Below are 12,035 nucleotides of genomic sequence, written 5' to 3'. Positions count from 1 at the left end.
GGGGGGTGTTGAACTACTATTTGTCTGATCCGTCGCCTAGGACCTGTTTGCCTTGGGAGACCCTACCAGGGGCATTAAGCCCCTGGCAACATAGCTCCTAGGTTCATTCGGATACTCGAACCCCTCCACGACGTTAAGGTTGCGGTTCAAGGAGGGGCTGCACATCACCCTTCTTATAAATTGGCACCAGAACACTTTTCCTCAACTCATCAGGCATCTTGTCAGTCTCCAAAATTCTGTTGAACAACCCAGTCAGAAAATCTATCGCCACTTCCCCTAACCACTTCCATACTTCAAGTGGTATGTCATCGGGACAAACTGACTGTCCACTCTTCATCCTCTTCAGGGCTTTTCTTACTTCATCCTTTCTAATCTGTTCTACCTTCTTCCTAATAGTTTCTGGCTTTTCATTCCTATGTTCCCTTTCATTTTCCTCATTCAACAACTCCTCAAAGTACTCCTTCCATCTTCTCAGCACACTTTTCTCACTTGTGATTACATTCCCATCTCTGTCCTTAATCAACCTCACCTGCTGCACATCCTTCCCAGCTCAATTTCTCTGCCTCGCCAATCTATACAACTCCTTTTCTCCTTCCTTTGTGTTCAAACTCTCATACAGCTCCTCATATGCCTTTTGTTTGGCCTTGGCGACTTCCCTCTTCACCTCCCTCTCTTTGTACTGTGTCTCCAGTCTGTTCTCTTCTGTTCTCTCACCGTCCCATTTCTTCTTTGCTAATCACTTTCTCTATACACTCTCCTGTACCTCATCATTCCACCACCAGGTCTCTTTGTCTACCTTTCTTTGACCGGAGAACATACCAGTCTCCCTAATCACTGTAGCTGTAGTCTCCCAATCATCTGGGAGTTTCTCAACACAGCCCAGAACTGCCCTTACTTCCTTCCTGAAGTTTTCACAACATTTCTCTTTCCTTAATTACCACCACTTAATTTTCTGCTGTCTTCATTCTGTTCCTTTTTTTCACTTCCATCATCATCTTGCACACTACCATCCAATGTTGTTTGGCTACACTCTCACCTGCCACCACCTTACAGTCTCTAATCTCCCTCAGATTACCTCTTCTACACACAGGGCTCAAATTACATTTTTTGGTAAAGGTGCACTGGTGCACATAAAAAAGAAATTACTTGCACCAAACAAAAAATGCTTGCACCAGCAAAATTACTGAATTACCTTACACTAAATCTCCTCTTCTGATGTTTCAGACTCAGATTCAGGATACTGTACTCGATTGTGGGCCCGTCCCAATCTAGGCCCGTAGGATACGTGTCTGGACAGTAAGTCCCTGACGGCCCGCTTCTGACTCGCTGCACTCTTCTCCCGGTGCACATGATGGAGATTCGCCTCTGGATTCACTACACCCCGGTGCACTTGGCGTGGATGGAGATGCGCTGCTGGGATCACTACACTCTTCTCCTGGCGTGGATGGAGATTTGCCGCTGGGCTCACGATTCTCTTCCTCTTGAGCTTGCGTTAACTCCGGCGCTTGATCCTTGGGAACAGGAATATCGTGCTTGCTTGACAGAAATCCCAGGATCGATCGCTGTTTAGACATGACATTGTCTTGACATTTGAATGTTATTGTTGTTTACCTCTAAAATACTTTCTCGGACAACAGTGCATTCTAGGACGTCTGGAACGCCTGGAATTCCCAAAGGTCTCCTACTTTTGCCGACCTCCATGAAAGTTACCGGCTTTTACCATATTTGGGGTCCCGAACACATGATTTGTGCCACATGATCATCAGCAAATTATCGGGGAGGAGAGCAACTTGTTCACAGGAAAAGTGACATAATACAAAGAAGTGAAAAGAAACGTAACCCCCGTGCCGCATCGGCTGATTCTGGGTTACCAAGGACGTTTAATACTTAACAAGGAAGAAAAAGACAACACACTGGAAACTATTTTTTTCCAATTTTATGTATTCTCAGCTCTTTATTGGATAATTCTACCAGTGGTACCAGTAGAAAAAGCTACTTGCACTGGTGCAAGTTGGGTACCAAATTACGTGCACCGCTCCAATTTTACGTGCACAAACTGGTGCATGCACGTGGTAATTCGAGCCCTGACAGAATATAATCTATCTGTGTGGACCTGCCTCCACTCTTAAGGTAAGTCACCCTGTGTTCCTCTTTCTTTTGGAAATAGGTGTTTACCACAGCCATTTCGATTCTCTGCAAAATCTACCACTGCCTGTCCTTCTAAGTTTCTATCCCTAACGCCAAACCTGCCCATCACTTCCTCATCACCTCTGTTCCCTTCCCCCACATGACCATTCAAGTCTGCTCCAATCACCACTCTCTCTCCCCTGGGGATGCTCTCTATCACCCAATCCAGCTCATTCCAGAACTTCTCCTTTTATCTTCCAACTCACAGCCCACCTGTGGGGGCATAACCACTGACAACATTCATCATTCATGGTCTGCAGAGCGCTTCCAAAACATCAGAGGGATCTCATTGTTCAAAGGTATCAGTCAGGAGAAGGGTACAAAAAAGTTCCAAGAAATTAAATATGAAGTGAAGACATGACACAGTCATCAACAAGTGGAGAAAATATGGCACAACAGTGACATCACCAAGAACAGGACATCCATCCAAAATTGATGAGAAAACAGGGAGAAAACTGGTCAGGGAGGCTACCAAGAGGCTGACAGCAACACTGAAGGAGTTGCAGGAATATCTGTGAAGTACTGGCTGTGTAGTACATGTGACAACAATCTCCCATCTGCTTCATATGTCTGGGCTATGGGGAAGGGTGGCAAGATGGAAGCCTCATCTCTCAAAGAAAACCATCCAAGCCAGGCTTCATTTTGCTAAAAGACATTTGAAACCTCCCAAACGCATGTGGGAAAATGTGTTGTGGTCCGATGAAACCAAGGTTGAACGTTTTTCCCATAATTCCAAAAGGTCTGTGTGGTGCAAAAACAAAACTGCCAATCACCAAAAGAACACCATACCTACAGTAAAGCATGGTGGTGGCAGCATCATGCTTTGGGGCTGTTTTTCTTCAGCTGGAACAGGGGCCTTAGTCAGGGTGGAGGGAATTATGAACAGTTCCAAATACCAGTCAGTGTTGGCACAAAACCTTTTGACTTCTGTTAGAAAACTGAAGATGAAGAGGAAGTTTACCTTTCAGCATGACAATGACCAAAACACACATCCAAATCAACTAAAGAATGGCTTCACCAGAATAAGATTGAGGTTTTGGAATGGCCCAGCCAGAGTCCAGACCTGAATCCGATCGAACATCTGTGGAGTGATCTGAAGAGGGCTGTGCATAGGAGATGCCCTCGTAATCTGTCAGATTTGGAGCATTAGCATTTTGCAAAGAACAGTGGGCAAATATTGCGACATCAAGATGTGCCACACTGTTAGACAAAAAGACTGAGTGCTGTAATTAAAGCCAAAGGTCCTGCAACAAAGTATTAGTTTAGGGTGTGCATATTTATGCAACAAGGTTTTTTGTTTTTTTTTTCCCCTAGTGAAGATTTCAGTTTGTTTTTCAATTGCCTATTACATGTTATGGGTCACATTAAAAATGGAAAAAGTAGTGAAATTATGTATCTTTGTGTCTTTTTTTTACATCACAAAAACCAAATATCCACTGTATTTCTACCTTCACACACATCAACCTGTCTCACTCTCGTTTCACCTCCACAACATTTCTTGCATACTCTCCTTTAGGATCACCCCTACTCCATTTCTCTTCCCATCCAAGCCATGGTAAAATAGTTTGTAGCCTGCTCCAATGTTTCTCGCCTTGCTGCCCTTCTACCTGGTATCCTGCACACTCCTATCCTTCCTCTTTTCTCTTTTTCTCCAAATCAATCGCCCTCCTCTTCTTCTTTGTGTTCGACCAACAGTAGTCCAATTTCCACCAGCACCCTGTTGGTCAACAGCACTGTTGGCGGTCATTGTTAACCCGGTCACCGACCGTTCCGGTATGGAAATTGTTTTTGTGATACGCATACTTGATTTGGCCAGTGGTTTTACACCGAATGCCCTTCCTGACGCATCCCTCACCATTTATCTGGGCTTGGGACCAGCACTATAGAAACACTGGCTTGTGCACCCTAGTGGCTGGTTCATGCTGGCGACATCTAGAAGTCACGAAAGGAAGCAGGACAGGCAGGAAAAAACGTATCATATCAAACTATATTAATATAGCACGTTTAAAAAAAGGTTGACCTAAATAAGACATATCTCAAAAATACTCAAATGAGAAATGTTCAAGACGTGTAATTAAAATTAATTAGTTAAATATTGAAATGGTAATAGTTTTTTTTTTTTTGTTTTGGATTAGAATCAACATCTTTCTTCACAATTTTAAAAAGACAATAAAATGTCGTTGATATATCCCCAGATCTGACGTCCTAAGTCATTCACTGTCAGAGAGATAAAACTCAGTTTAATGGTTTTTTTTTTTTTTACCAAAACTTCAGCAATCATTTTGGGAAATACCAACTCTGGCGCCAAATCTCCTGTAAACTACACTAAAGGCTCCTTAATTCTGATGATACATTAGGAAAAATCTCAAAAGAAGCATTTTTTCATTGGACTATCTAAAGCCCCTTCCAACACCAAACACACGGCAGCAGCAGAAATGAAAGCAATCAAGCTCAGCTATCACAAAGTGATTTCTGTTGACGTCTTGAATAATTAACAAAGAGAGTGACTTGTCCAAAAGTGTATATTTCAAGATAAAATAATTCAAATAAATGACATTCAAACACACATATAAATGTATGTTTTGTACATACATAAAAGTTACATAAACGTATTTATGAAAATCTTTTTAAATTGAAAATCTAAAAAAGTAAACATTCCTTTGATGGAAACCAAAGACAATGAAAGTCAGGTCTTGACACAACCAAAAAAAAAAAATCTAGCATTAAAATGTATTGTTCTTGAAGGTGTCAAAAGGGTGATCATGTCCAACTGATCATGCTCAAAAAGAGTCTGTTGCTCCATTTTTAAAATAATTACCCACGTTGACAATAAATAAAGGGCAAAGTTTTTTTCCAATAGCAAACTGCTTGATTGTCAGTCAGGTGCAGGAAGTCCTCTATGATGAAGTTATACTTACCATCCTCTGTAGGTATAACCTGTAGTGAGTAGATCCAATCAATCATTGTGTTCCTATCAATCACATCAAGGGCATCCAGCACATCCAGACCAGACAGAGCGAAAAATATGATTGTTAACCTGGAGAGAGGAATTCAGAGAAAGTTGTAACATAACTCTTACTTCTTATCAACTTACTGCAACATTAAATCAAGACTTATGTGGTGCTGTCAAGTCATCCAAACATGCATGTAACTTTTAAATAAATATATTGGAAAGTACAACTGTCTATTGTTAATGTTTAAAGTGAGTTTTTGTTTTTGTTTTCAGCATTCTAATGTGAAGGTTTATTTGTTCTCCAATAACAGTGAGCACAATTACTATTTTGTGGCCCCGGTTGACTATTTAACAATAAATAATAATAATAATAATGAACACGACTGTCACTCGCAGCCCAGCGCATCGGATATCAATCCTTTCTCTTAAAAGTAGATAGTCACAGCTAAGCAACGGGTCCTGATAAATATGGGGCAGCGCTAGCACTCAATAGTTTCAATCAATCAGTCAGTCGTTGATTGTAACATGCCCAAGTGACCTGTCATTTTAGTCATTAAATTAATACCTGTGGTCATTCTGAGGTTTGTGAAACACAAAGAATAACATCTGCCCTCATCTACTGCATGTTATGGATTAATACCATACATTCATACCATACATATCAATTATTGACATGTAGTATGATTATTTAAAATAATACCTGGTTCCAACCATAGGCAGTAATTAAAACCGATTCATAGTGCACTTATAAATCACAACTTGTAATAATATAATGTCCAGTTGAAAAAATATGAGGTACCCATAGTTTTATCAAGACTTTAAATGAGACTTTGACAAGTCCGTCTGGGCGTCGCCGTAATTAAGTTTCCTGTTTCTCTCCAGTCCTAACTTCACTGTCATAGCTTGCGCTAACTACAACGCTAAGCTAAAGTGGCAGCAGCTTCCATTCAAAACTGATGATGAATCACAGTTAGCTCTGATGCTAACCAACTTCCTACATAAACTAAAGCCGCTACGTTAATATCGCTACATTTACCTGGTCGTTTCCAGTGAGGCATATCTTTCAGGTAACACCTGCAGTGTTCTCTGGAAGAAACGTACATGTCGATCTCTTAAAAAGTATATTTGCTCAAATTCGTCTAACTGACTCTCCTTTTCCGCCATCTTTGAATTGGCACCTATGACGAATCACTTCCGGTGCGCTTGCTTATTAACGTGCACATCGTAATAATATAACGCTTACCTAAATTTTAAATGTATTTGTAAAACAAAAAAGAATGAAATAGAAATATGAATACACAACTACTATGCACTAAAGATCTGGCAACTGAAAAGACTGAAGAAAACATTTTGAAAAGTTCCTTAATTAGCATATTAACTGGTAACAGGACTATGTGCCAAGATTGGGTATAAATGGAGCTTCTGAAGGCTTTGTTTTTGCAAACAAGTATTGGCATTGAACCACCGTTTTGTGCCAGCGTTCTTCTGCATTCCTATATTTATTGCTTGCCTTAAATACTATAATTTGATCATTATTTAGACATGGTTCAGCTTTAGCAAACTTTTTTTATTTTCTAAAAACAGTGTTTCCTCATATAGATTATCTATACAAATTAATATAGTTACAAAAAAGTTAAATTACAGCAGACTCATGTCCTTCAGAGGCCTTGTCTCCATGTTGGAACAGCACTGCAATAAATGAAAACAAATTTTAGGAGTTCATCAGGCCATGAAATATGGTTGTTAGTGTGATCTTAAACCTCTGACTATTATAGTAAATCCACTGAGACCTGTGAAACATCTGAAGAGAAGATTGGACTCCTGAGGGTCCAACATGCTTCATTCTTTCCTCCCATCCTTTGGTGGGTCTAGTAAGTCTGTAAGGAACCCTGCTAATGTGACCTTCAACCTGAATAAAGGACATAATATGTATATTAAATCATTGTTTACTGCAGTAAAACGTTTTTTTTTTGTTTTGTTTTTTTTTTGTTCAAAGATACACTATATTACCAAAAGTATTCGCTCACCTGCCTTGACTCATACTATGAACTGAAGTGCCATCCCATTCCTAACCCAGAGTTCAATATGATGTCGGTCCACCTTTTGCAGCTATTACAGCTTCAACTCTTCTGGGAAGACTGTCCACAAGGTTGAGGAGAGTGTTTATAGGAATTTTTGACCATTCTTCCAAAAGCGCATTAGTGAGGTCACACACTGATGTTGGTCGAGAAGGCCTGGCTCTCAGTCTCCGCTCTAATTCATCCCAAAGGTGTTCTATCGGGTTCAGGTCAGGACTCTGTCATCCATGTCTTTATGGACCTTGCTTTGTGCACTGGTGCACAGTCATGTTGGAAGAGGAAGGGGCCCGCTTCAAACTGTTCCCACAAGGTTGGGAGCATGGAATTGTCCAAAATGTTTTGGTATCCTGAAGCATTCAAAGTCCCTTAACTGGAACTAAGGGGCCAAGCCCAGCTCCTGAAAAACAACCCCACACCATAATTCCTCCTCCACCAAATTTCACAGTCAGCACAATGCAGTCTGAAATGTACCGTTCTCCTGGCAACCTCCAAACCCAGACTCGTCCATCAGATTGCCAGATGGAAAAGCGTGATTCATCACTCCAGAGAACGCGTCTCCACTGCTCTAGAGGCCAGTGGCGGCGTGCTTTACACCATTGCATCCGACGCTTTGCATTGCACTTGGTGATGTGTGGCTTGGCTGCAGCTGCTCGGCCATGGAAACCCATTCCATGAAGCTCTCTGCGTACTGTAGTTGGGCTAATCTGAAGGCCACATGAAGTTTGTAGCTCTGTAGCAATTGACTGTGCAGAAAGTCGGCGACTTGCTTGATTTTATACACCTGTGGCCAGGACAAGGGATTAGGACACCTGATTCTGATCATTTGAATGGGGGAGCGAATACTTTTGGTAATAAAGTGTCTGTTTAGTCTTCTCTCTTCTGTCTTTCTTCCTCCTCTTTTTACCTCAGCTGTTTCTCATGGAGCTTTGCTTTCAACTTGTGAAGGTCCTACAGAAAGGTACAAAAATTGCAACTCAATCACAAAAAAAATACAGCCTGAAATAATTTTAATTTAAAAAAGTAGTCAATAATTATTAAAATGGAATCCATTGTTGATATTCTCTTTGAATGAGGCTAAATAAAAATTAAAAAAAACATCATGTTACATCTCTGCATCTTTTAGACTTCCTACCCTTTCTGTCAAGAGTTTAATCCCTTTTGTTGCCTCGCTCCTCCTCTCATCCATCGCCCTCTGTTCCTCCTCTCTCCTCCAACTCTCCTGTTCTCCTCTCTCTTCAGCCTCAGCTGCTCCTCAATGATCAGCTTAACTTCCACCTGCCAGCGACGCTCCTTCTGATAGAAAATTAAAGGAATAATATAATTTATTGAATATCTAAATTGCCATTTACAATCATCAACTGCACTCACTTTTGCGTCTCCTCTTCATGATCTCATCTGCCACTCTTCGCTCATCTTCTTCCTCATCTTTCCTTCGCTTCTTTTCTCTCCATTCCTCCAGTCGCTGTGCTCTCTCCCTCTTCTCCTCCTCAATTCTAAACACATTAAAATTCAACTCACTAAAACAAAGACAAGGAAATTAACAATTTATATGGAAAAGTCCTGTAGCTCACTTCTGCTGTTGAACCGGAGTTTTGGCCTCCTTCTCCCTTCTTTCTGCCTCCCCCTGACTCTGTCAAGTTCTCAATCTTCTTCTCATAAGCTAGAACCTCTTGTCTGCAAATCGTTTCCTCCTTCTGAAGTGCATTGAAGCTGAGAAGAACAGATGCACACCAACATTAGTTTAATCACAAATCCCCAAGTCATTGTCATTGTGACACATTGTGACACAGCACACCACTGCACACAACAAAATGTGACCTCTGTTTTTAACCCATCACCAAAGTGAACAGTGGGCAGCTTATAAGCGACCGGGGAGCAGTGTGTGGGGACGGTGCCATGCTCAGAGCACCTCAGAGGTAACTTGGCAGCTGGTGGACCACTGAGGTGCTCTGAGAATGGCACCGTCACCACACGTAATGGGGTTGACTCTGTAACACAGAATTTAAATTTTGGATCCAGAGAACTAAGGATGTTAGCAACTGGGAGGACATGAGAGTTGCAATGAGACCTTTGTCCATGAGTATTAGAATTATAGAAGATTTACATGAACAAATTAAAAAAAAATGAAACAGAAAAACACACACACGATACACCGGATCTCAACAAGTTGTATTTTCATCATCATCTTAAGATGATGTTGGTTGGAAGGGTACTGAGTAGAATACATAATAAAAATAGGTAGTAAAGTAAATTTTCTTTCTATTCTATTCTATGTTATTCTATTCTATTCTACTCCATTCACACTGTACAGGTACCATGAGCGCTGCTCCTCAGGTTGTTGATTGAGCTTTCCACTTCTGACATTATTTATCAGTCGTTCAATCACTGAAAATAAAATAATTAATCATACATGATTAGCCTAATTAAATGATTTGCCAAAATAAATATATATGTAAGAAATATTTTAAATTGTGGAGCTTTGGCCCAGAGGCAATGTCTCTGTCATTGGTGTAGAAACCCAGCGTTCACCTCCTGGGCAAGATCGAATCCCGGTTAGGGCGGTTGGTGCCTTACAGTGGGCTCACCACCTGCAGGAAGATTCACAAGGGGTTGGTATGGTGCAATGTGATTTGGGTGGCGGCCGTGGAGACTGCTGCCCCCGCGACCTGGTAACGGATAAGCAGATGAAAATGGATGAAAATGGATGGATGGAAATATTTTAAAGTGTGTTCATAAATGCAAATACTTTTTATCACAACAATTTAAACATACCTGCATACATAAAAAAAGAATAGAAATGTTGATTATGTTTTGAGACATGAGAAAATTCTGCAAACTATTACATTCTTCGGGAATAATTAGCTCTGTCATGTAAATGCATGTCTGATGTTACTCACACTCAGGTGTGGGTTTCACATCTATCAGCTGCCCCTGAAATTTTCTCACGCCGTGATGAATCTTTAACAGCTACTTTTGAAGGGTCGCCTTTTTTATCACAATGTAAATATATTTATATTTAAATCAACTGGAAATATTACCGGATTACAATTGGTCACTTACTCTCTGCATTTCTGTCTTCTTCCATCACCCTCTCAAACTCTTTAAGTTCTCAAGAAATATCTATCCAGCCATTCTTTCTGCACTGGAAACTCAGTGTTCTTTGTTTCTCTAAAGTTTCAATCCTGTACAGAAAATATCAGTTACAGCCTCTGCAAGTAATGAAGATGATGTTAGTGATGACATTGTTCTTGAACTCTCATTCATGTTCAAAGATATCTGAGTTTACGTCACAAAAACAACAATCAGCAGAAAACACTACACTAACAAAATAACAACACAATAGTTTGCTATTTTACACATCAGTCTTGCTGCACATGTATAAATTGAAACTTTAAAATACAATTTAATTGTTATAATACAACATGAGACTGTTATGAGATTCACTGTTTTTTTTTTAAATTATTATTAGGAACTCCGCTGCTTTCACTGCCTCACTGCTGCCTGGAGAGACTCTGCAGGACAGCCGGACACCAATGCAGTCTTTGGCTTTTTCCTGCTCAAACCATGAGTTAGAAGCATATGAAGAATGATTCAAAGTGCAATGAAAAACATTGATGTACAGTCGTGAAAAAATTAGGACACCCTATGAAAGCCTGTATATTTTTTTAACATATTTGGACATATGGATATTTAATATCAATTTTAACAATACTGAAGGGTCCAAGTAATATAACTAAACAATTAAAAATTAAGAAAAGCCTAGTTTAAACTTTCTGTGAAATGTAAATTAAAAAGGATACAATTTCTGGTTAGGAATAAATTAGGACACCCCACATATTTTCCCACTTAAAATGGTTAGAAATCACACACAGGTGTATCACTTTGTGAGATCCAAAGAGCTGTCTGAGGCCCTCAGAAAGATAATTGTGGCTTATGAGTCTGGTAAGGGATTTAAAAAGAATTTAACATCAGCCATTCCACCATCCGGAAAATTGTTTACAAGTGGAGGACATTGAAAACAATTGCCACCATGCCCAGGTCCGGACGTCCAAGCAAGTTCCCCCTCCAGAGCAGACCGCAAGACGCTAAAAGAAGTCACAGATTGCAGGGAGTAATCTAGAGAGTTGGTGTGAAGAGAATTTAGGAAAAATTCTCTTTGAATGTGTGGGGCTATGTGACTGTGTGTGCTCGGGAAAGCCTCTTGGTGTCTTAGAAGCTTCCTGCTTTCAGACCCAAACCAAATGTGAAAACCACTGAAATCTAACACAGCCAACGGTGGCAACACTAGCTATTAGGGGGTAGGGTGTCCTAACTTTTTCCTCCATTAAAATACGCATTTTTGTTCATATCTTTTGTTCTATGAGTAAAACAATGGTCTTTTATTTTTTTTAAAATTGCTATTAAATCACTTTCTTTTCCAGAAATAAACAAAAAAAAAGGTTGGACATTGATATGTGAATATTTCTTAATAAAGAGCTGACTATTTAATTAGGTGTCCTAATTTTTTCACAACTGTATATTACGTACTAAAATGATCTAGCTGTGAGCAACGTGGGGATACAAAGGTATATACAATTACAATAACTCAACAATGGTGTCTTGTAAGCGTGTTATGTTTACGTCATGTTGTAACTTCCATCCATCCATCCATCCATCATCAACCGCTTATCCGGGGCCGGGTCGTGGGTGCAACAGTCTGAGCAGAGACACCCAGACTTCCCTCTCCCTCAACACTTCCTCCTTCTGGGGGGACCCCAAGGCGCTCCCAGGCCAGCCGAGCGACGTAGTCGCTCCCGCGCGTCCCCGCTCCTCCCCCA

At 40.5% G+C, this 12,035-nt stretch overlaps 1 protein-coding gene and 1 pseudogene across 1 annotated transcript in view; both read right to left on the bottom strand.

The window, feature by feature from the left end:
* Positions 1 to 6,319, bottom strand: part of LOC103396901 (geranylgeranyl transferase type-1 subunit beta-like) — a 23,960-nt gene extending 17,641 nt beyond the window's left edge. The window contains exons 1-2 of the mRNA XM_008335144.2: positions 6,177 to 6,319; positions 5,106 to 5,224 (exon numbers count right to left, since the gene is read on the bottom strand). Coding sequence (XP_008333366.1) covers positions 5,106 to 5,224; positions 6,177 to 6,304 — 247 coding nt within the window. The 5' untranslated portion in view covers positions 6,305 to 6,319. The remainder of the gene's footprint in view (positions 1 to 5,105; positions 5,225 to 6,176) is intronic.
* Positions 6,320 to 6,798: 479 nt separating this feature from the next.
* On the bottom strand, positions 6,799 to 8,875 carry LOC107990186 (coiled-coil domain-containing protein 112-like; annotated as a pseudogene).
* Between the last annotated feature and the right edge of the window lie 3,160 nt (positions 8,876 to 12,035).

This window comes from Cynoglossus semilaevis, chromosome W (assembly GCF_000523025.1).
Source record: "Cynoglossus semilaevis isolate Cse_v1.0 chromosome W, Cse_v1.0, whole genome shotgun sequence".
Lineage (NCBI taxonomy): Eukaryota > Metazoa > Chordata > Actinopteri > Pleuronectiformes > Cynoglossidae > Cynoglossus > Cynoglossus semilaevis.
Note: the sequence above shows the minus strand (reverse complement) of the source record. Positions and strands in the feature narration are given on the sequence as shown.